Consider the following 25438-nt stretch of genomic DNA (forward strand, 5'->3'; position numbering starts at 1 on the left):
CCTCACCTTACGTAAATCCTAACAGAATCCATTTTAGCTGCTAGTATTTTAAGTTGGTTCCAATACAGCAACTGTTTCCAACAGGATATTCACAAAGCAAATCCTATGCTAAGGTGCTTCTCCCCACCTAACTGAAGAGGCTTCTTGCTCTCAGCCTCTAGGGACAGGGCTGCTCAGAGTGGGACTCTAGCTTAAGAAAGCATTCAATAACTGTGAGTAGCTCGAGATTACCGTGATGCAGCCACCCTCCCGATCTTCTCCAGAGGCCTGCAGGCCTCTAGGAGGCTGTAGCAGGAACTAGCAACAATACATGCCTGCTATCTGAAGACTCCTGGCTACCGATGCTCTCACAAAGGGAAGTGAAAGCCAACTCCATTCCCTTTATACTGCCAGCAGCATTGATGAAAAAGCCCAGTCTTTTTGGATTAAGTACAATTTATCTTTAAGGCTTACAATCTTAATTATGTACTTGACAGGGTAATGAGTATTGATGATTTTTCTTATACAAATGGTATTTGAAATGGAGATGGTGAGATCATCGCACAGCCCATGCATTTTACAGTCCTCTTGCATAGTTAACAATAAAAAAAAAACAAGCACAAGACATATCGAAGCATATTTTTTTTACTGTTTTGTGTCATTAATTCTGAAGAAACCTTCACATCGTTTACAAGTTTTAAAAAATGGGTTTTTTTAAAATACATTCCAAAATGCATTTGGGGAACTCTAGTTATCTGATACTTAAGGAAGTGTAGAAATTTTACATTCTTTCACATATATAGCACTGCACCACGAACAATGATGGTGACATTTGTTATCTTCAAATTATTTCCTTTCATCAGCTTCCTTTTCCTCCTCTAAGTTAAAATAAAAGGATTTGTCATAGCCCATGAGATGGTTATAATCCTGAGGATTCGGGAAAAGCGTTGGATTAACAAGCATTGATTTAGTTTTAGCATAAAATGTTGTAAACATCTTGGTGATGTCAGGAATCTTTACATCTTTCTGATGGAAAACAGTCGCTTTTTCTGCCAAGATTGCATTGTATGTAATGGCTGTATATGTGTCCATTTCATCTTTATAATAGAGTCGAATCACATAGCCTTTTGTAAGTACATGCAAAGTAACCGGTGTTACAAACGTAAAAAATCCGATCAACCCATAAAACGCAGCTTGTATAACCAGACTTTCAAACCCAATACCAGTTTTGAGCATGATGTAGGGCATCATGAACAGGTTGAATACGCTGGTGGAGTAAGAGAAAAACCTCACACCTACATAAAACAAAACAAAACACAAAAAGGAACCAAAAGTTAATATTTATGAGTAGAATTTTTTCTTTAAGTACATAATGTTCTGCTACTATATATCAATGGTATTACTTGAACAGCTGAAGTAACTGAAAATCCACTTCCTTTTTTTTAAGCTCACAAAGAAACCATTTTAAGTTCAACCCTGTCTTGCCAGTGTTCTGGTTTGTTTATATGTTCATGTTGGGTTTATCAAAGCTGATAGCTGGCTCTATTTCTATGATGAAACCAGCCATTAGCTACTATGTAGCTAACTGACACCTCTGAAGCTTTTACTTCACAGATAGGAAACTGATTTCAAAAGAAACTTGACTCCAGTCATGGACACACATAATGGTAATCACCACAGATATGACTGGGAATTTCTTCACCAACGACTAACGTTGACATTCAGTGTGAGTTACAAAGAAGCTCGCTTGGTCCCCCACCACGCATAACTTGACAAACCTAGGTTATTCCATATTAGCAAGTACTCCACAGCCATCCTGCATGCAGCCTGAAAAACAGTAGTCAGTGTTGTGGATTACCCACAGTCCTTATGCCACCATGAGAACCTGCAGTCTAAGATGCTTAACATACTAAGCTACACTTCCTCCTTCTTTAAGACACATTTCAAAACCCCGTATCAGAAAACATCCCATGGATTACTTTTCAACAGGTCTTTGTAACATTAACCAGTCAAAGATCAACAAAGTCTCATTTCATCATATCTGTCTAGCTGGAAAGCATACAGAATGTAAATAGCAGGCACAGCTAGTCTTTCTTTGCTTCTGGGTCGGGTAATGCGCACTGAAGGCTGCAAGAGAAACAGAAGAAGGCTGTGGGGTTACAGAGGTGCACTGTACCTACAGAACTCCCTGCACACCTAAGTGTGGAAGAAGAAAGCAAGCATCATAACATTTTCTGCTGTACAGAGTATCCAGGTTTCAGTAGCATTGGAAAAGAGAACATTCAGCTTTATAACATTCCATTTTAAAGTTATTAAACACTACTAAATAAATACAAAAAGCAATACAACTCATTTCAATTCACATACCTAACACTGCCTTTGCCATATTTCCTTTATAAACTAATCTTCCATGTTCTGGGTGTTCATAAGGGGAGGATGTGCAGAGGCTGCGAAGAGCCACTCCTTGGAAAGATGCAACCTGAAGGACAAAAGCAGTACATGGCCAAGGAACATCAGTACCAATCTACACTTTATATATATACATACACACACATATATATATATACACACACACACGCAAAGCTTCTCCTTGCCTTGAACCTATTCCCAGATCTTAAATTAGGAACTGACATTAGGTTATACTACAAAGCATGCCACAAACTCCAACTAGTATACTGCTTGGCTATTTAGTAATCTTCCATCTAGATATGCCAAATCGGCACTAAATATTTGCAATCCCACTGACGAATACTAAACTTGCAATCATTTTACGTAGGGCTTAGCAGGGAGACATTCACAGCCCCCGCGCTTGCCAGGTCTCCTTTTGATCTCAGGTATGCCCTGAGGGGAACAGCAGTTCCCTCCTTAGATTCGCATTTTTTCGAAGGAAAAAGCCGCGAATCCGAGGACCGCCGCCCTCCCTCCGGCCGGCTCCTCCTGGGGAGCGGGACCGCGTCCCCTCACCGCCACCCCACCCCCCCACAACCTGCTGGGCCCTAGCGGCGGCGGGCAGGGCCCCCCGGTGGCAGGCGGCCGGCAGCCCGCGGTGAGCGGCGCCCCGCAGCCAGGCGGTGGCGGAGGCGGAGGCGCGCCGGCAACCGGCAGCCCGCAGCAGCAGCAGCATGTCGGGCCGCGTCCTGTTGCACCCGGCGAAGGGAGAGCGGGGAGCGGTGCGCCAGGCGACAGCCCCCGCCGCCCCGCAGCCCCGCGCTTTGGTTCCGCCCGCAGGAAGGGTCCGGCCTCATTCCACCGCGCCCCCGCCAGGCACCTGCCTGTAGCCTCCACCCGGCGACGCAGCACCCCGGCCCCGCGGGTGATGCGGTGGGTTTCTCAGACGGATCCCCAGTGATGCCACTGGCACTGCATTCGTAGGGGCATCCGGGCGCAGCAGGACCCGAGACCATACGCCCGCACAGTTAGGACCCGCGTGCAGCGAGTTTTGCACCCTGCCCGCCCCGGGCGCCGCCCGGTAAGACAGGCCCTCGGACGCCTCGGGTCCCGTCAGCCCCGAGGCAAGAAGCGCCACCCGGGCAACCCTGCCTCAACATCTCTCCCGAGCCGCTCCTAACATGGCGGACAGGCCCGGCTCCCCGGAACTACGCGCCCCAGCATGCATCACTCCCTGCCCGCACAGCATGCCGGGAGCCAGGCGCCGCACGCCTGCCAAGGACAGGGCGCGGGGGGAGCGCTCGCGCTGGGCCGGAAGTGACCCGTGACCTTACCGGAAGTTCTTGGGAGGCAGCTGGCCCGATACCGCGGGGGCCCTGCGAGCGGGGCGGAGGGAGCGGTGCTGACAAGTGAGTGGCCGTGGGGGCTAGCGCCGCGGGGGGTGGGAAGGCCCCGCTGCTGTCGTCGTCTGGGGGGGCTCGGCGGGTGGAAAATGGGGAAGGGGGACCCGCCGGGGCCTGCCCCTCGGAGGGAAGCGGCCCTCGCCCTCCGCGTCGCGCTCCCAGAGGCGGGGAGGGGGGAGGCGCTGGACGGGAGCTGGCCGCGGAGCGTGGAGCGGCTGGGGGAGCGCGGGGAGCCGCCGGGAGGTGTGTGGAAGGGTGCGGTGCCAGGTCGGGGTTCCCCCGCCGGGACGGCGGCGAAGGGTGCGTTTCCCTCCTGTGAGTGCGGGAGTGAAGTGGTCTCCTTGAAATCCAGGCGCCCCCAGGCAAGGAGCTTCCCGGAATGGTGTTCTAATTAAATGTCGCTCTTAAACTTTCTCCGCCACAAACGACGTTTACCCTCTTCCCACGCCAGGCCCTAGAGAGAGGGGAATAAGGCCGAAAAAATTTAGGATGCACCCCCAGGGGTTGTTATACCAAGGTGAGAGGTGCTGGTTAACGCTCTTTAGCTGTAATGGTCGACGAGTATAAGCAAAGCAAGGTTGACGGAAATGGTGATACACTTATCTGTAGTAAGAAAAAAAGCTTTTGAGTACTGTGTGTTCCTCAGAGGGAGATTCTGCTTTAACATAAAGGAGGAGCTTGAGTATTAGTAAGTTGCTGATGGTTTCATATATATGCCTGAAAATGTGATGGGATGTTACCAGTTGACTCAGATGACCAGTTTAATCTTACACTATGTAATACTATGTGCAGAAATGTTAATAAAGATGTTTAATACTGTAGATTCTGAGTTAAGCTTTGCACTGTAGGGAGTCTGAGGTAGCCATATGCCATTTGTTTACTTGAGTTTGCTGAAGATTGTTTGCAAAAGTTCAATTTGGAAGCGAGCCAAAAAAAAGTAATAAATAGACAGAAGAGAGACCGTTAGAATAAGAATCACTTTGTGCACTTATTTCTGAATAATCCCTTATGTGTTCCAGTTTCCTCATTTTGCTGTACTAAGGAGAAAAAAATATAATTGAGAGAGAAATAATGTTTATTAACCTAATAGTTACTTAGAAGGGGAGTAAGTGCTAATTAGTTTTTCTGTAATACGTTGGCTCCCATCTTTGCACATATGTAGTACACACCTTATACCTTGAGATCTGCCTCCTAATGTGTTTAAATTATGCCAATAACATTTTCACTAACATTTCTCATTAACATTGGGAGTTTTAAGATAATCTTTAGAAACCTTCTGCACTTAATCACTTAATTTTTTTCTTGCTGTATCAGAGAAAGGTTGTTTGAGATTTCTTTTTTTATGCTAGAATGTGTGATGGTTTAGGTAGTCTTAATGTGAAGACGTAATACTGGTCGTGAGGAGATCCAGTTGATTCTCTGAAGTACCTTCTTCTGTCTCTCAACTTCTTATTTCTCTTTCTGGTATATTTGTGTTCATGTTTCTGTCCCTTATGCTTTGTGTGGGGATAAATGAATATCCATCCAAAGTATGCTTAGCTTTGTATGTTTTACTGTGTTTTAGCAATTCTCACTGTATATTACAAGAAACCCTTAAGTTTTGTTGTAAAAATATGGGGTTTGTCAGATTAAAATAAAGGAATTTTGATGTATTTTGACAACTTTTCTTGTACCTAGAAAGGTTCAAAGATTAATTATCTTCATTATGGGGTAATTTGCTTAATCAACTTTTTGATGAGTGCTTATAACAGTAAGGCAGAAATATATGCCCAACAAAATTTTGCATTGTACTAGCAGCTTTTTTCCCCCCTAATGGCAAAAGGTGTACAGTACAAGCTTTTATTGTATATTAGGAAGAAAACAGTAATAGCCCCCTGGCCATGGATTTTCTTTTGGGTTTCTTCCCCCCACCCCCTAAACTTCCTTGGGAATTACTGAAAAGGAAAATTTCCTTAGATAGAAAAAGAACATCTTATGTGAAATCCATATTGATAATCCATACACGGTATCCTACTTCATCTACAGTTTGTCTTAACTAGCATTCAGCTGTAGTATAATTTCCTGTCACACTTCTGTGTACCCCTGAACATTTAAATTTTAGTGCCCATAAGTATGTAATAGTGAATCAGCTGATTTGGAAATCGTGCTGTACCAGTTTTCCCTCATGTTTTTTCTAAATATATGTCTATCCTTATTTTCATTATTTTTTTGATGCATACTACACAATGAATACTAAACTGAAGAGCAGTGTCATTTTTAAACAAGTTAGTGAATCAAGAGTAGGACTAGAATTTAGGACTGAACAGTAGGAGGCTATGGTTTTAACACACAATAGCCTTTGTTTACTGATAAACTCTTACTAAAATGTGACTCAGAAAACATCACATTTGGCTTCTAAACTAACCTAGTAATTGTGAAGGCATTTGTGTTATTTGCCCCATATTTTGCAAAAATTTATAGTGTAAATACAGAAATGTCACCAACTGAAGCATTGAAAGCCGTGTGTGCATTGCACAGCTAATGAGTTGGAAGCCATCTGAGTTTCCTTAAACCAGAATCTGAATTTTTAAAGTGTTTTCTGTGGGATCAGAGAATCTGAGTGCTTGAATTATTGCATAGGTTCAGTTTCCTTGTGGTAACCAGAATAAAGCAATGGGGTTTTGGAATCTGTACTGTGGTTGCATGTGTCCAGTTAAATTAGTGTGTATCCTTCAGGTCTATTCTGGTCTCATTGACATACAAGATGTACAAGGAAATGATACTCTGGAAATTGTGGAAGCTTGGGAGATGAACACACAGCTGTGGGAGTAAGGTGGGAGGGTGATGGATATGCTTTGGGGTTTTTTTTCTTGCATGTGGTGCTTAAGAGAAGCAGGAAAGAGATCAAACTAAATTCACTATACCATAGGATTTCTTCTTAGAGTTTTAAGGAGGAAATTGAGATGTTTAAGTATGCTGGCTTATTTACCATGCCTTGTGTGGGTTAATTACCATGTTTTATTATGATGCTTTGCTCTATTCTGCCTTGTAGGTGTAAATATCCTAGCCAGTTGTAAAAGTTTTCAGTTCTGTAACATCTAATGAGAATTTTACACTTTCTGCAGCAAGAGCTTCCTTTTGAGACTGGCTAGAAAGTGTCTGTGCCAAATGTGCTAGTTTTAGTTGTATTCTCTCTCATTGATTAAGAAATGGCATGTCCTTTTTATGTAGTCTTTCTCTTGATGAATACAGTTTTTGCTCATCTCTTTTGTTTCTTTTTTTGTAGTTTGTGTTTGGTTTGTTTTTTAAAGAGGCAAGGCAGGAGAACAATAATGCCTAATATATGTGCTTTTTTGAGATTAAAGGCAGGGAGCTGAGCTACCTAATTGGTAATGCCATGTAAGTTTCTTGAAGCGGAAACGGAATCATGAATGTACTTCAACAGAAATTGGTGGTTCTTTGTAGGAGTCTGAAATAGTCAGGTCAGAAATACATAACAAAAAAGGCAAATGTTTGAGTGTCCGGAAAACTTGGATTGTTCTCTTCCCTACTGCTGCATTGGTGTAGTCTTAGTAAAACAAGACAGGCACTATAAAATCAGGAAAAGTAATTAAAATGTAGGTAGTTATCAGGCATCTTCAGAAATCACTTAACCTCTTTCTTCATTGTTGTCTTGGCAAATGATGTAATTTCTATTTTTTTCGCTATAGAGAAGAAAAATAATAGTGATATGTTTCACTATAAATAGTGTATTCAAAAATACACTGTAAGAAAAGAATTTCTGGTGAGAGAACATACTGGGTCACTAGACTTTTGTGTTTCTAACCCATTTTTTAAAGGCTTAAGGACATGCAATTATCAATTTAAAAAAAAATTGTGCAGAAGTTTTCCCTCCCTACCTTTTACTGTATGAACAAGTGATAACTTCTGTGTGGCAGCGATTTCTACATCCTTCATCTGTCCTCTTTCTTTTCTGTGCGTGGGTTTTTTTTTTCTGGGTTTGGGGGATGTCAAACAGCAAATTGAGATTTTTATCAAAAATATATAAAATACTGCATGTTTTCTGTGCCAGTTTTTCAGTGTATTTCTTCTGTTGTTCCCACTTATTTTTATGTCAGCTTATGAACCATTAAGATATTTGACTGAAAAAATAAGCTGTGGCTTGTGCAAGATCATGTTGATACTGGTAACATGAGTGTCGCTGTTGGGAAGAAGATGCTTTTCACAAAATAATAATTTTGAACTGCAGTGTGTTCTAATCTTCCCAAAGTGTCATGACATACTGAACATTTCTTGATCCAGAAGAGGAACCAATACATGCTAACAGGTTATTATTGGGGTGTTTTTTAGGTTTTTAAGGTTTCCCAGGTTGCTTGATTTTCTTTTCTTCTCTCCTTTTTTGTTGCATTGACTCTCTGAATTTTCAGTATTCTCTGCCATCCATATTTTGTCAGGAGTAAATCTGTACTTCTGACAGTATTTACAATTATCTTTTTAGATATTTTTTTTTCCTGGATATTACTCATCTCAGAATAGAAAGTGAGTGAAACCAAACTCTATCCCTTGCTTACATGTCTAATGGGTCATGTAATGGAACCTATGATGTCTTTTTCTGAAAAGCAGGTAGACTTTCTCTATCTTTTACTCTTGACAATAGAGTGTTAGTTTTGTTCTATATTTGGAACCAAACTTGGATTCTGAAATAGCAGATTTTTTAAATTTTTTTTTGTTTACGTTCATTTGTTGGACTTAAACTGAGGAATAATGTTGGCATACTTCTCCTTCTTGATGTTTATCCTTTTAATGAATTGTTATATTTATCTTAATTTCAATTGTATTTTGCTGAGCTAAGTGTGCAAGATTATTTTTCTTTTATGCAACAGGCTCTTTGGTAATATGAATAGTTCCTTTCTGTAGTTCTTGTAACTAGAACTTTTTTCTTGAAAACAGGAATTTGGAATTGCATGTTGTATTCCATACAAGTTGTTGATAGTGTCCAGCAATGTTCGTATTTCCTATCTCTGTTGCAAAGAAAACCTTGATGTGCGTTTGCCTCTTCCCCTGCCTTTTCTTTTTCGCCCCTACAGAGCTGTATCAGTTTATAGTTGACCACAAAATGAGTATACTCCCAAGTGACAAGCCCTGACTACATGAAAGAAGCTTGTATCTGTCCCTAAGTGCAGGAATCTTGCATTGCGTATGAATTATTTTCATGTGACATCTAGTATTTTACTTTTCAAGATGGGTCACTTGTGTGTGTGATACTCTGTGCCCCTCTTGGTGCAGTGCTTTCCACTTCTGTGGCATGTACATCTACCTATTCTTTTCTGGCAGCACTGTTTTAGAAAAAAAAAAATATAATTTTTGGAGGAACTAGTAATGCTTTTCTAGTCCAGTTATTCCATGTTTGCAATGTGGTACTGTATTCTTGCAGAAAGTTTCTTTCTCATTTTAAGATTACCCTCTTACCACATTTCATTTAACCTCAGTTGATTTACTGAGTCCAGGTTGCATCTCGTTTGAGTTTCCTGTTCTCAAGAAAATGATTGATTCATTTTTTAGGTGTTGGATTAGTCGAGCATGTCCTATGTCTGCTAATGCTTGCTGCATTTTTATCAGGTTTTCCTTTTTAATACAATTGAATTCAGACCACTGAGCCTGATAGGTTTTTTTTTTTCTTTAAGTGTTAACTACTGGGTTTTGTGTTTTTTCCTGTCTAATCATATGATAGCACATTTCATGTGATTTTATTAAAATGCTCATTGTGATTTTTTTTGAACAGCTGTAATGTTTTGGTGTAGACATTTTTTCAGTTCCTCAGCTTCATTGTATTAGCCTCTGCAAGTCATGCTTTTACCTTGAAAGGTGTGAATATATTTGCATTCCCTCCAACTAGCCTGTCTATCCCTGTATTTAGTGGTATTGTTTTGTAAACCAAGGCACATCTTGGAGTCACCAGTACATCTATAAAATGGTATCGCTTCTTCTGTGTGTTTTTTTTTTTTTTAATTATTATTTATAAATCAGAAGCGGTTTCACTACTCTCTTGGAATGTAGGGAAGGGTTTTGTGGCTACAGAAAGAGGTGGCAAAAGTGATCCTCTTCTGCAAAGTAGAGGTAAATAATGTAAGCTATCCCTTCAGTTCCTGAGCAACAGATACTCTCCAATACAGTGCTTAATTTCCATTTACAAACTGTTGAAATACAGTGAAGGGTTTCGTCAGTGTTGTGCTACAACTGTTCCAGCACCCAAATAATTACCTTGGATGAGTTCCTGGAATTACTGAAAATGGCAAAGGCATTTAACACTTGATTTAAGGTATCTCTATGACAGTGTAAACAGCTTAACTCTCAAAGGGCATCTTGAATGTGCCTTACACTCAGGAACTTTTCACCTGCAAGAGTACAGGTGAAGGTGTTTTTTATACCTGTGGGGAAGGAAGATATTTTATAAGCTATTTCTGTACACTAAGGATCACTTTCAAAGACAACAATGTAAGTGGGGGCTGCTTTTTGCTCAGTTCTCCACAGGCAACTAAAAAAAATCGGTTATGCATGTAGTTTGATTAAGTGTACATAACAAAGTGCCTTCTTGTGAAAGCTTGAGGAAACATTTGGACTTTTTCATATTTGTAGCTATGAAAAAAGGGAGATAGAACAAATCGGCACCAAAGTGCTGTTGAGAAGTGAAGCTATTGGCAATAGTGAAGAGCTGTATTTTCTGAAGAGATGCAGAGATCTCTGTAAAACTTCCTGCAGATCTTGCAGCTCCCTCCCCAGCTTGCTTGCTTTTCTTGCTGAGCTTTTACTAGACAGAGAGGAGGGAGGGGATGGTGGGAGTGGTCTCTTCTGTTTTTTTTACACCTCCCTCTCTAGAGTCCTTTTCTAGTGAGTAATTGCAGTTCATGCCTCTTGTTCTTTCTTTGTTTTTGAAGCAACAACATGGATTTTCAGAATTCTTAACAGTCTCTTTGCTGCCCCTGACCCCGTATATCGGCTGGAAAGCCACCCAGAATCACTGGGGCTCTTTTCTTGAACCTGTGGGCACACAACAGTAGTTCATTGATTTGTACCCGGTTAATGTTTGGAGAGTAGCTGTCGATGTGAAAGGAATTTCAGGGCAGCAGATACGTGGGTGGAATCTCTCTTCTGAAGTTTTCTCTTCCACAACAGAGATGCAGTTCAGCATAAAGAAATATATGTTGTATCTGAACGCATCAGATATGTTTTTCAAATAAGTACTTCCATTTCTCTAACTCTTTGGATTCATTTACAAGGTGAAACACGCATGCAGCAAGCTGGATGTCAGTTTATAAGCTGTGGAAGCTCCTGGTTAACTTATCATGTGAATACCTACATTAAATGTTTGAAGTGGATTCCCTAAATGACGTTGGTGGTGGCTGTATCAGGAACTGTCAATCTTTTGGGAAGGACAGGTTGAAGGCCAGGTATTCAGCATACACTGATTAGACTGATCCCTGAGCCTTCTCTTCTCCAGCCTAAACAACCCCAGTTCTCCCAGCCTCTCCCCATATGACAGGTGCTGCTATCCCTTGTTCATCTCTGTGGCCCTACGCAGGATTCAGTTCATTTTGGAATGTACTGGGGAGTCCAGAGCTGGACCCAGCACTGCAGACATGTCCTACTAGTGCTGAGTGGAGGGGCAGGATCCCCTGCCTCAGCCTGCTGGCAACACTCCTAATAGAGCCCAGGGTGTTGTTGGCCGCCTTTGTTGCAAGGGTACATTGCTGGCTTGTGTCCAACGTGGTGTCCATCAGCACCCCCAGGTCTTTCTGCAAAGGTGCTTTCCAGGTGGTCAGCCTCCAGACGGTACTGGTGCCTGGGGTAATTCTTCTGAAGGTGCAAGGGTTTGCATTTGCCTTTGATGAACTTTACAGGTTTCCTGTTGGCCCCTTTCTCCAGCTTGTAAAGGTCCCTGTGAATGACAGGCCAGCCACTCATCTATTCACAGCATAGTGGACTGTTCTCAGACTTTATTTTTCTTTTCTTTTTCCCTGTAGACAAACCATTAAATCTCTGAAGTGCCTTTTGCAGTGTGGCAAGATTTGTTTTCTTTACCTCCCCAATACCATAGCATGGGTGGTGTCCACAGTGATAAAAATTGTGAGGCTCTTGAAATAACTCTGGCTTTATAGTCAAGGGTCTTCAAAAAGCTTAGGGGAACAAGTTCTTTACAAACTATGATAAAATTTAGAGTTTCTTGAATATTGTAGGGATCTCTGGACAGCAAAGATATGTTTTAAAAAGTAGTATTTTCAGAATGTAATGCTCATCAACTTGCATGGAGTATTATATATTCTTTTCTGACGAGCATTTATGATAACATAAAGGCTAATAACTAAAGCTGACTTTAAGAAATTGTACTGCTGACTGAAAATACTGCCTCTTGTGTTTTTTCAGACACTCCTATTGCAAAAGCTGCTGTTGAAAAGAAACAATTTTTTTAATAAGAAGAGAATGGGTGAGTTCATCTTAGAGTTTGGATTCTTTTGTTTCCTATAATGTGAAGCATTTTCTCTCCTACATGAGTAGAGGAGGTAGATTGGAAGACTTTAAATGTTGATCTTGTCACTGTTGTAGCTTTAAAAGTTAATGGAACTTCATACAAATGTTTTTTAGGAGGACTTTCTCAAGTGACTGTTGATTTGTTGAAAGACTTGTTCAGAGTGCATTTATCTAACAATAAATTTCACTTGCTTAATATGCATAGTGCTGAAAATGTACAGACTAAACCAGGATGCCTTTAGGCTTTTACAGCCCTAAACTTTTAGACAGTGGACAGGAAAATTTCACTATGTACTGTTTTAAATATTTTTTGTTTGTTAACTAAGGTCAGCCTTTTGATTTCTGGTTAAGATCATAATAAGGACTGATTTCTGATAAATAACATTGTATGTATGATCTGACAAAATGTATCTGCCTCTACAAATGACTGATTTATGAAATGTGATTGGACAGGTTCTGGTTTTATCTATACTATTTCTGAATGTATTCTAGCATGTTTGGCACTGGCACTGCTTTGTCAGAATTGGCAATAACTACATGGTAACTAAGATACTGCAAGGTACTTATTCTAAGATAATTAATATAATTTCTATTCTTTGTTTTGTCAGAAGGAGAAACAATACTAACAATCAAATGTCAAGTTTGTAGTCTAAACCTGTTTCATCTTCCATACTTCAGCATACAGTCACGAAATACTGGCAGTATATTACTTTTCTAGAAGTGTACAGATAGTTTCCAAGCTGAAAGAACTTCCAGGACTTTCATTTTTAACTTTCTGTCCAGACTAATACTGTTTTGAAAATCAAATTCTATATGCAGTGTCAAATTCAAGTATTTTTTAATAGAATTCTAGCAATGCTTGCTATATTAGTCCCTCAGAAAATCCAGTATTTGAAAGAAGGCATTTACTTTCCAGTTTGAATTTGATAGGATTGCATATTTAGTGGGGTGGGTGGTGGGTTTTTTCCATTTTTCAGAAATATTTTAATACTGGCACAGTCTTTATTACTTGAGAGTTTACAAGAACATAACAACCAACTACAGAGACAGTCTCCTCTGTGTGTTGGTGTCCTATAGCGTGAGCACTGTGCAGGCACAAAGTAGTCAGTGGTTCCTACCCCAGAGAGCGTGCTGTTGAAACTAAGGCAGGTGCAGGGTGGAGAAACTGGTAAGTTCTAGAGAAATGAAGCAGAGTGGATATATATATTGAGACAAAAAGGAAACTGGAAAAGCACAGTCAAAACTGCTGTGGGGAGGATTTCCAGATTTTCTTGGTTTTAGTGCTTTTGCACTTTCCCTGTTTTCCACCAAAGGTCACAATATGGGTATGCGCAAACACTGTACAGTTCTGGGTCTGGCTGGGCAATGGGGGACGATGACTCTTACTTCATGTCATTTCTTCAGTACAGGAATACTGACTGCTTTTATTCTTATCTGTGTTTCAAGCTGTGCTTTTTTTTCCCCTTGCAGTCTACTTTTAAATATTAAATATGTATTTAGATAAGCTCTAGTAAAGTACTAGTATGATAAACATGGCAGTAGCCTTATGGAGGGAAGCAGTAGTGTGTTCAATTCAATTGTTCTCAATTGTCTAAAGGAAAATTTCATCCCTATGTAGATTGTAGAAATCATGTCAGAATTTGGCAGAGAAGAGATGTTAATAAAAAAATCCTACTTTTGCAAAAATTTTTACTTTAAAACAGATTTCTGAGCACTTTGGAGTCATCTTCAAATATGCAAAATGCTGTTGTCTTCTGGTTTTATTGGGTTCTTTGGTCTGCAGACATAGTCATAGAAGAGACTGCAGCTTGCATTCTTAGCAGTGTGAATCAGTCATTGTGTTCTGAAACTGTCAAATCTGTTTTCCTTTATAGATGGAGAAGAGAAAACATACGGTGGGTGTGAGGGCCCAGATGCTATGTATGTGAAGTTAATATCCTCTGATGGCCATGAGTTCATTGTAAAAAGAGAGCATGCATTAACATCAGGAACAATAAAAGCTATGTTGAGTGGACCAGGTAGGTACAAAAGATTTAGTACATTTATGTCCTTTGCTTTCACATTCAGACAGTTTGAATTTATATCATGCAGTAAGATAAAGTTGGAATAAATGATAGCCTTTCAAGATCCTGCCTAGTTCCTGTTTCCAGTGGTATTGTGCTACCAGTCATATAACTGGACTCTGTCTGCTTAGGACAGTTAGTGATCTTAGTGTCATTACTACTAGCTTCGCATGGTATGAGAAGTTGAGGGTATTAGGTGAAATGTATAGCTGTCAAGTTCAAAACAAAAACAAGAGTTGGTAGTTCTTTGTTGCCACCTCCATGGTGGAACTTAAGAGTATTCTGTACTGGGTCTAGCTGGTATGGACTTAATTTTCTTCATAACAGTTCATATGGTTCTGCGTTCTAGATTTGTGACCAAAACAAAGTGGATAACAATGCTTTAGCTATTCCTGAATGCTTGCACAGTGTCTAGGCCTTCATTGCTCCTCACTGGTCCCCCCTCCCAGTGAATAAATAGGGGGGTGTATGAGAGGCTGGGAGGGATCATGACCAGGCAGATGACCCAAACAACCATGCCATATAATGTCATGCTCAGAAGTAAAAAAGAAGAGTGGTTTAGGGAGGTTAGCCATCCTTTGCTTGGAACTGGCTGAGTATCAGTCTACCCATGGGAGGTGGCGAGTGATTACCTTTGCATCAGTAGTTCCACTTGTCTTTCTCTTATTAAATGATTTTTTATCTCAATCCATGAGTTTTTTTGCTTTTACTCTTCCTTCCCTCTTCCCTTGTTCACTGCATGAGGAAGTGAGCAGGTGGCTGTGTGGTGCGTAGCCACCTACTGGGGTTTAGGCCACAACATGTTCACAAGACCCTAGAGCAAGGAGTTTCTGAGCTCAATGACAAAAGTTAGCTTAAGTTTGAGATGGGGGTAGATAATCTTACAGATGGAATGAACCTTATGTGTTACTGCATATGTAAGACTACCTCTGGTTTGAGAAGTGTCTAATTCTTAAAAGACCGAAAGGGTGGAGGAGAGAACAGGAAGAAGTTAATGTGTGTGCTTTCCCTCTTCCATACCCTTATCCTGTATGTTTAACTTCGGTCACTTGGGTGGTGGGGGTAGGCTACGTAGAGCCCTGGTTTAAGTATGGTCGTTCTTATGTTCTCCTTTGGATTCTGGCAAGGGGGATTACTGAAGAGATCCATTTGCTTAGCATATTTTTAAATTACTTTGTAATAATTGGGTAAACTGAACAATTAAAATTCTCAGCTTATTGTTCTGCTAAATGTCACTGTAATGGTTGCACTGACAAGAATGTAGCAGGTCTGCTGTGTCTGATCCACTCTGTATCAGCCTTCCAGACACGTAAGGGGAAGAGTAGTTACAAGACCTGCTCTGAACTTGTTCCACAAACAATGTCAAGGAATAAAAGGCGAAGTACCCTGCTTAGAGGGCTAGAAACCTGACTCTGTAAGGGCATCAGCATTCAAGAATATTTTCTATAAAAACTAGCAAGATAAATGGGTTCACAAGGAAAAGTTCTCTTGCTGTCTACTTCAGTAGGTCGTAATTTCACTGCGGTGTAAGCATTCTCTATTTCAGTACTGTGACATTGCCAATATGCTAATATTTCTTCTGTTGCTTCCTACTGTTCCTGTACTAGAATTCAAGCCAGATTGGCTTCAGTACATGCAGATATTTCTACATAAATGTGTAGACATTACTAAATAGGGACTCCTATAGAAATAGTGGGAACCAAACATTCCAAGTGTCCCATAAATATGGAGTATGTGTTATTGGGTTTTGTATTGTCTTTCAACTCTAATGAGTTGAAACTTTGTGTCTTTCAATGTCTTTCAACTTAATGAGTTGAAAGTCCAGAGAAATGAGAAAGAGGGACAAAGATAACAGTAGAAAGGCTGTGGAACTAACCACAGGATGACTTCCAATCATCCATATTTCATGCCTAAAGGCACTATAGAAAACTAATGTCAAATGTACTTGTATTTTGAGGTTTGAGCTTTGGATAAATTCTTCAATATTTAATATGGGTAAAGTTGTGCTGTATGTAAGCTTTCCTCTAGTACAACTAGGGCGTCCCTCTCCCTCCTGCCTGCCTGTTTTCACAGCTCATCAGATTAATGTTTCATTGATGTTTCAACCCTCTGTCAAATCTACCTGAAACTGACTTGGGAAATCCAAAACTAGGGGGGTCACAGAAGGGACTACTGCTAAGTGTGCATATGTAGATATGGAACATCTATAAACCATTTTTTTCTTGGATAAGACAGCTAGAAATTTGGATTGGTACCTTTTTTTTTTAAAACGTTGCTGTGACATTTAGAGCTGAGCACACTACAACTTTAGAGCACCTATCAAGCAAGCATCAGAATTAAACCTACATTTCTGGTGTAGTTGTTCAGAATATTGTTAGTAGGCTGCAGCCAAAGTAAACATTTTGTAACAGGGGAATCTTAATATTCTTGGGGGTTGTGAATGTGGCACATTGTGCTCTGCACTGCAGAATCTAATACTTGGGAATATGGGATTTAGGCAAGTCTATTTAGAGTGTGTTGTATTAGAATGGTAAAGTGTTTCATTTTGCAGTGAATTGAGATTCTGACTTTTGGTTTGGTGTTCTGTGTTTTCTCGTGTTTGTTTTTCTACAGGACAGTTTGCAGAAAATGAAACAAATGAGGTGAATTTTAGAGAGATCCCATCCCATGTCCTATCCAAAGTATGCATGTATTTTACCTACAAGGTCCGCTATACTAACAGCTCTACGGAGATTCCTGAATTCCCAATTGCACCTGAAATTGCACTGGAACTTCTGATGGCTGCAAACTTCTTAGATTGTTAAATAAAATAAATTATAATAAAAAATGTAAAACTTTTTCCAGTATTTAATACATGTAGTTCAGTTAGTAACTTTTTTCAGATAGCATGTTGCGTGTGTGCTGTTGAGAACTGTAAAGTTCACTGCAGAGGCAATTGCCTTCAGTCCTTTTGCATATAGCAATCATTCAGTTGAAGTTTGTTTTGCTGCTTACACAAATAAGGACCTTTTCACAAACTTGAGACAAATAAACAGATATGCCAATTAGTAGATGGCTATGCCTTATCCTTTAGGTGTGGTAGAACTTTCCTTTAATACAATGACCATAGAAAATACTGGAGTTTAGTCTAATGCTCTCTAAAATGTAATTATAGTTAAATACGAGTAGCTGTTTAGGATTTCTAATTTTCTCTTACTGTTAAAGTTTCTAAACATCTGAACTTAATCTCCTTTGTAAGATAGCTGTCCTTTAGCATAGTTAATACTAACTAGATTAGAAGTGCCCTCCCTAAGGTTTGTATACTGAGAGCAATATTCCATTTAGGTTGAAAGTGGAATATGTAGGAGAATGCCTAAGGCTTTTAATTTAAATCATAGTATAGACGTGTAACAGTGTACTTGATACATTTTTCTTTTATAATCTAAATTTTTCCCATTAGTAGTTACAGTTAAGTCACTTGTCTGCACAGTAAAACTGTGATCCTACTGACAGTGGCTTTTAAGGGGAAAAATAATTGTTACAATCTGTGTATATTATCTTCTATATAACATATAAAGTTATTCATAATGTACTGTCACTTGACCCGATATGGTTTTTATATGGTTTCAGTTATGGTTTATTTCCATTGTTGTGATTGGTTATGTAAAGTCTGTATTTAGAGGGGTAGTCATATAAATTTTGTAACATAGCAACTGAAAAGACAGCAGTTATCCTATCTTTTATCTCTTCCTCGACCTCTCCCTTGTCCACAGAAAAAGACCGTGAAAGGTGGAGGTCTTTTATATTTGGAGGAAAGGGCATTAAGCAGATGTTTAAGGAGCTGTTTTATAAATTTCATAGGTGTTTCCAATGTTTTTACAAATATTTTAGGGGAAAAGGATTGGCAAGCCGCTGAGTGACATATTACTAGAGTGGAACACATCATCTCTGGGTAGTACCTGCCGGTAGTTGCCTATGCTATCAGTTCTTTGTTCAAAACAGGTTTCCATAAAGAAAAAAAAAAACAAACCACCAAAAACTTGAGACAAGAAGTTGCTTTTGGTTCAGCTGCAGCCTGAAGAACCCTTCTGCCAAAATCATTTGTAAATGAGAATAAATCTAGTGCATCATAAAAAATGATGCAAGAACAATGTAGTTAGCATTTCCATCAGCTGCCACTGCTTCAGCTTTGTTTTGATCAAGAAGTGGTTTGGTCTTTCATGGAAAAATCCCATTGACAGATGGTGGGACCTCTATTGATGTATTGACTCATGGTGAATTTAGAGGGCTGAAACTCTCCTCTAAACCTGTTTGCCAACAGAAATACAACTTTGAAGAGATTTTTCTTGGGGAAAAACCTAGTAACTTACATAGACTATGCAGTCTGCCCATGGAGGAGTTCAGTCCCGACAAATGAAATTTTACTCTGGGCTTGAACAACGCTTGATAGACAAGCTGATATTTGTTGATGTGTTGATAGATTAGCTGACATTTATTCACATCACATACTTTGGCACAATTTATTGTGTTTAATGTGGGGATGTTTAAGACTAGATTGGTTTTGCACGATAAAGCTGAAGTGCATTGCAAGGTGATTGTCTGAAAACCTGTCTTTAAAGCGCTCTGGTTAGTGCTGTTAGTAGTAACTGATTGTCAAGAGCACTAAAAAGGTAAACATAAACCAGAGATAACCCTGCTATGCTGCTTTTGTTAGAGCCACTAGGAATACCCTAAAAGGTCAAGTAATACTGACATGGATATTTTAGTCCCAACTACATTTCAGTCTGAGTGTCTTAAGTTCTTTGGCCATTTTTAATAGTCTTGAGGTTAATGACTTGAAGTTGAAAATTAGTTTAAAATGGAAGTTAGAAGGATGTAATTTTTTTTAATTTTCATTCTGCACCACCACCCCCCTTTTAAGCATTCCAGAACAATCTCCTGTTAAAATACATTGCATTTTATGATACCATACTTCAGCAGTAAGGTAAAATAATTGATTTAGTTCTGAATAATAATTTTGTTGGTTTTTCTTCAGCTTAATGTATCATACAGTAGCTTTGAACACTCAGGAAATGCAGTAGTGTCCTAGAGCACACTATTGCAAAACCACTGGCTGTTAAAACTAACCCAATTTCTAAGGGGGAGGGGGGCAGAGGGAATTAGTGCAATTTCATGATAGTACATGGGTATGCTATTATCAGACAATTGGAAACTTACCACGCTTAACCCCTGAGTTCTAAATAAATTTCAAGATTGAAAATTTTTAAACCTGTGTTTCTGTTGATTTATGATTTCTCAGAGGAAGTATTCCTACATAGCAGCATAATTTTGATGGTTCTGTGGTGAGCAAGTTGCTAATAAGTATTTGGGTAGTAGGTTGTGAAACTGCGTACATAAAATTAAAGTTGTTTTTTTTCACAGCACTGAAGAATTTAATAGATTTAATGTATTTTGTTGTCTTTGTGCTCCTCTGAGTTACAAGTATGCACAATTCTCAGAAACAACCCGGTACTAAAAAAGGATGGTATTTCTGAACAGCCTTGAAGAAGATATTTTTGAAGACTTCAAGTGTCCATAATACTCCTTTTTACTTAGTAAGCTAGTCCTGTATCTGATGGTTCAAATTTTGAACAGAATCACTAATGTAGCGATAAAAACTTCCAGATTCTTCACTAACTATGCAATGAGAAAAGTCCTGCTGGGTTATGGTATTTCATCATTTGAGCATGTATAAGATGCTGAAGAAGTCTCTGATGGTCTCCAACATGAAATGGTCTGTGCATCTGGAATGATCAGAGCTCCATTCCGCAAGACATTAAATTCTTTTTTTTTTTTTTTGTTTTGAGGTCAAGGAGAGGCAGATTCACCATGAAGATTCACCATGCCATTACATTCAACAGCTGTGTTGAACGTGATGTCTAAAAGGCATTTCATACTTAACACTACTAAGCGTGGAAATTTGGTTACTTCTGTCTGCGTTTGTTGTGTGTATCATAATTCACAGGCCCAAGTTGCAGCAGTGGCTGTGTTTTTCACCCTTTCTTGTTTTCACTTTTCCTGTTGAAAGGGGTTTCCCAACACCTGCCTGAATCTGTTTGTTTATGTGCTATGTAAAGTGGGCAAGGAAATTAACTGTGCAGGTAAGTTCTTTTCAGTCCATGTTTTATGTCCCCAGTTTTAATTATTTTGTTGTGTCAAATGTTGCAGTATAATTTGAGAGAGTAACAGCTGCAGAGTCAACAAAAGCAGAGTGTTAGTGTGTAGGTACTAACAAGAAATTGCAGCTTTTCTAGCTGAAAACTAAGGGTGGAGACTGTGGTATAAACTTAATTTTAACAACGAAATGGGAGAAAAATAGCAGGAACTTATTATTTTAAGACTGAGTGGATTTGGAAATGAAACTATTATGCTGTTTTTTGAAGACAGGCCAAAGCTTTGCAATTAGCAAAAAAGGCATTAGGTAGTTTTTCTCATGGAAAAAAGTCAACTTTGAAGGATTTTTTGACAAATAATAAACTGGATTGGAATTGGATTTCTTTTTAAATGTAGCTTATTAGGTGGCAATTTTATTGGAAGATACCAATGCTGTGAGCTCGATGTGTTGAATGATTGGAAGGGCTAAAGAAGAGCACATGGTAGATTTGTGATTATCAGCCACCTGTGAGGCTTCTTCGAGTGTCATCACTAGGGCAGCATGAAGAAAAGAATGGTGGGGTTTTTTATCAGTTCAGGTTTTAACAAGTGTTATGTGTCATGAAATAAAGCATTGAGTATGTTACATCTAAAACATAGGTTATGGTGCAATCTCCTATGGAAGAAAGGTCACTGAGATAAAAAAAGATAAAAGAAGATACTTCACTTTGTCATTGCTATGTTTTGTGTTTACAGAGTTCTGGATTTCCCTCCCACACTATGTGGGAGGAGAATCAGAGATGCAAGATCACGGTTGTTCTTTGGACAGTTTTCAGGATGTTAATCATGTAATATTTTGTTGCCTCACTTGTTCAGGGTAGAATTGGAAAACTAAGTTAAAATTGCTGCTGAAATACATACTGTCTTGTAGGTTGGTGCAAGTAAAAACTTAAGAACTTTTAGATAAATTAAAATTTTACCATACAGTGCTAAAGTTACTGCTTTTGGGGATAGTTTTGAGGTGAGTTTTATGGGAATACAGGCATGGATTAATGCTACTCATCTATTTGTTGCCCATTTCTTTCCTCAGTTACGAGTTACTTTGAAGTTCTAAAACCAAATACTGTTAATTCCTTTATGATTAATTCAAATTCAAAACAGTCTCTTCAGATGAGAATTCATAGCTAAGGCTTTTCTTCCCATGAAAAAAATACTACTGGTATTCTATTTGCACTTAATAATAGAAAAGCTTTATCTCCAAAATCACCACCATACAAAACCATAAGTAATACATGACTCATGTTTTAGGTTGCTATAAATTTTTGTTACTCTGTAGTAAAACAATGGGATGCTTGTTTTGCAGGTTAATTTAATTCACTCTTACATAAATAGTTCTCATTTTTGGTTGGTATCTCTAAATTTGAAAAATACCTAGAATCTAAATGCATTTGGCACAAAGGATTTGATTTTTTTATACAGGGAAGCACTTAAATAATGAAAAATATTTGACTTTTAATAAACAACTATGACTTAACAAGAGAACTATCTGAAAACATTTAGCTGAAATAGTTAAGTAACTGCTCATCCACTGTGTTTACATAACATAGCTTTGTTTCACTGTAGACATATCCTACATGAAGTCTTGTCTTTCCCAAGGGACATTAAATAAATGCAAATCAACAGGCTGGACCAATGTTGTTGGGGTGTACAGGCCTGCAAAATCACTTTCTGCAAGTTCTGCAAGTAGTGTGCAGGGTCCGGTGATGGCAGTATGCAGTCTGATGTGTGCGTTTGTAGGATTTGCTTCTCATCCCTCAGGAGCTGTGATAGAAGCTTACTGCACAGCTGTATGTTTACCCGAGAAGCCTCTTCGCTAGCCTAGAAGCAAGATAAAATTGCTGGAAAGACAGCTACTTAATTTTTTTAATTCCTTATCAGTATCATCTTCATTGATTATGAAGTCAGAGTCCCTTCTGTGTATTCCTAACAACAAAAGCAACCAGGTATTCACTTGGGGGCTTCCCTGAGAAGCCTTCAGTTCAGTCTTTATAGGTAAAATAAAATTACTAAATGATAATTATATTTGAATCTTACTGGTATTATCACTGAGCAGCATTGGAACCATTGTATTTGTTAGACACAGTAATCTGCCTGCTCACATGGGCTCTGGAAACGGATGTGTTTGGTGTGGAAGAACTTTTATTATATTTATTATTTAATTATATATATCACCTTATAAGGTTATATATAAGATTATATAACCTTGCATTTTTTAATGCATTCATCTGTTTAATGGAGTATAGCTCCTACACAATCCTCATTATTTTATTTTTTTTACAGTTTTTATAAGTATTTATCTTTACAACATTTAAAAGAGTGAGAAGACTACTGGCACCAAAACCCGTGGCTTGACAATTACTACAAATCTGTAATTATGGCATACTACTAAAACAGGCAATTCCACTCCTTTCCCTAGGCACGCCCTCCTCCTCCCCCTGCAGTAACTGTAACAACTGAGTCCCCATATAGTAAGACAGAATCTGATCTGTTGGAAAATTATTTTGGTGGTTTAGTCTTCCTATGATAAGCTGAAAGCCACAGATCAGCCACTGGCTGCAAAACTGTGGTCCTATACAAGAGAAGAAATGGAAGCATACAACATCTGAGAACAAGATTACTCTCTTCTGCAGGCATTGCACTTGCAGTGGATCAGGAATAAGGTGAAACTTTTCTTTCCCCTCCTTTCATCCCTTTGAAATGCCTGGGGTGGAAGTGGAAATATGCCTGTTACTATTCAGAACTAATATGAAAATAGTATATGCCATTGATGGAAGACCTACATCATCACTAAGGAATAAAACAATAAAATCTCCAGAGCTTAAAGACATCTTGGAAATGTAGGGTATTTTTAATTTTTAGCTATGTGTGCAATTTACTACTTTTATATTCTTGATATAATCTTGTCTTGGTTTGATTCTGCATCTTTAGATGGTGTTTTCTGCAGGTGCATCAAGCTTGTGTTTATCAAAAGTTCTCCATTCCACAGACTTTTTGAACTCGGCGCCCTTCCTTAAACCGGCAGGCAGGAGTGGAACAAGTAGTTAGCACAATTCCTCTGAGTGGTAGGGAGTCCTCCACGCTCCTGAGATGTGGTCTCCTGGCACTGCAGATTATGGTTCCTATGCCAGTGGAGTGATAAGGGGAGGTTAACGTGAATGTACAGCTGACTTCTGTGTGTGAAGGAGACAACGTGGAAAGCTAAAATAGGGCAGTGGACACAGAATCAAATTTCAGTGTTATAGTGGCAGAAATTGTAAAGTGATAGTTCAGTATGTAGGAAAATGAAACAAAACAAAAAAAGACAGCAGAGGAAAAAATGTTTGGTAATGCTTGAAAACATCATGGATAATGTAAGGAATGGAATATAAAATTATAGGGACCCTAATTAAGAAACCTTTGTGAAAGTGGCTAAGTATATCAGAAAATTATCTAATAAATGCAGTTTGAACATTAGTTGCATTTTTCCTGTAAATGTGAGGCAATGCAAACTGAAGAAAAGTGGGGTTTTAGATCAAATTGATAACTATTTACAGAAACAATTTTAGAAGAAGGTACAATTTTCCTATTTTGACATATATTTTTGGTGAGTCATAATCATGTATTTGATCAGATCACTGCAAGATATCTTTGTTATTTCAGAAGCTAATGGAGGAAATTCCTCTTACTCCTAAAGTTTTGTATATTTGGGACCTAGGACTCTGGTTTCTGGCAAAACTTACGTTGACTGGTACAGGATCAGGCTGCATTAGCCAAACACTAAACCTTTCTTTTTTTGAAAACTAAACAACTGTTGTGCTGGCTATTTCTACACCTGCAACAGATTAGGAAGGGTTAACTGCAAAAGTGATTTCTTCTATGTTTTGCATAGGTAAAGGTCAAGGCTGAAATGAACAGCAAATTACAGTATAACCAACTCCTTGTGAAATCTACCCACTCTGGGATTTTGGGCCTTTCATTGCTGAGATTACTGAATAACTTGGAACGAAGAATACTATAAGCCATCACAAAATCAAGAATGGAACTGTATTTAAGGAAGAAAATACTGATACTCATATAAATTCTTTCTGGGCATCTGCTAATAGTGTTTGTTTTCTTACTGTGCTTAAGGGACTGAATCCCTATAGCATTCATTATGCACGGTAAAAAACCACTAAGAAGCACTCACTGCAAGCCAGGTTACTGAGACATGGGGAAATGGGGAAAAAAAACCCAAACCAAACACAGGGATAATTCTCCAGCTGCCCATATTCCCATGATGAGGAGTTCCCATGCACGTATATATTAGGCAGTTGCATGACATTTTAAAAAACAAAGATGCAACAACAGTGATGAAAGATACCTTTGGTAGTCCTGTAAGAATAAACTCTGCTCATAGTGAATTTAGGGATGGGAGGATTCTGCTCACGAGTTTCCGCTGCAGAGTAATACTTTAGTCTCTTACATACCCAGTTAAGATAGGGTGGGTAGTGATTCATTTGTGATCTATTTATGTGAAGGGCAAACTGCCTCTTGCTTTTCATGCCTGCTATCCTCAGGAATGGGATTTGCAGCATAGATGGAGTTATATCAGTAAACAATATTTTAGTCCAAAATGTGGTAGGTGCCTTGCTTTTAACATTGCAAAGCTCTGTGTGATAAGAAAAAAAGACTTCTTAAACATAAGGACAGTTAAAAGCTTTAATTTTTTTGTTAAAGTGGCTTTTTATCCAGAGATATTTTTTTTTTATCACAGAGTAGAAGTCATATTCATACTACACAAAGTAGTTAGCTTAAGACTACAAAACTGTTCTTTCCATGCAAAACTAGCCTGCAGTCTATGAAGTGTGCTGGCACCCATAAGCTTATGCCTTTTCGTATCTTCTGACCTTCAACAGGGTTTTCTGGAACAGAGTTAAGAAACTGAATATAATGGATTTATATCAGTTTTAT

At 39.0% G+C, this 25438-nt stretch overlaps 2 protein-coding genes across 4 annotated transcripts; one reads left to right on the forward strand and one right to left on the reverse strand.

Moving 5' to 3' along the window:
- Nucleotides 1-608: 608 nt before the first annotated feature.
- TMEM70 (transmembrane protein 70) lies at nucleotides 609-3538 on the reverse strand. 2 transcript variants are annotated; one of them, XM_055705072.1, is made up of 3 exons: nucleotides 3252-3538; nucleotides 2347-2458; nucleotides 609-1274 (listed from the first exon to the last, which is right to left on the reverse strand). In XM_055705072.1, exons 1-3 carry the CDS (start codon nucleotides 3381-3383, stop codon nucleotides 826-828), a joined length of 693 nt encoding a protein of 230 aa, XP_055561047.1. In that variant the 5' UTR covers nucleotides 3384-3538; the 3' UTR covers nucleotides 609-825. The 2 variants fall into 2 exon arrangements, with proteins under 2 accessions (XP_055561047.1, XP_055561046.1); XM_055705071.1 differs by lacking the exon at nucleotides 3252-3538 and adding an exon at nucleotides 2966-3157.
- A 105-nt stretch (nucleotides 3539-3643) lies between these two features.
- ELOC (elongin C) lies at nucleotides 3644-18346 on the forward strand. Of its 2 annotated transcripts, XM_027811121.2 has the most exons (5): nucleotides 3697-3776; nucleotides 4222-4287; nucleotides 12171-12231; nucleotides 14150-14293; nucleotides 16952-18346. In XM_027811121.2, exons 3-5 carry the CDS (start codon nucleotides 12228-12230, stop codon nucleotides 17140-17142), a joined length of 339 nt encoding a protein of 112 aa, XP_027666922.1. In that variant the 5' UTR covers nucleotides 3697-3776; nucleotides 4222-4287; nucleotides 12171-12227; the 3' UTR covers nucleotides 17143-18346. The 2 variants fall into 2 exon arrangements, with proteins under 2 accessions (XP_005443244.1, XP_027666922.1); XM_005443187.4 differs by lacking the exon at nucleotides 4222-4287 and having other exon boundaries at nucleotides 3644-3776.
- The last annotated feature ends 7092 nt before the right edge of the window (nucleotides 18347-25438 follow it).

Source organism: Falco cherrug, chromosome 3 (genome assembly GCF_023634085.1).
Source record: "Falco cherrug isolate bFalChe1 chromosome 3, bFalChe1.pri, whole genome shotgun sequence".
In the NCBI taxonomy this organism is placed as follows: Eukaryota; Metazoa; Chordata; class Aves; order Falconiformes; family Falconidae; genus Falco; species Falco cherrug.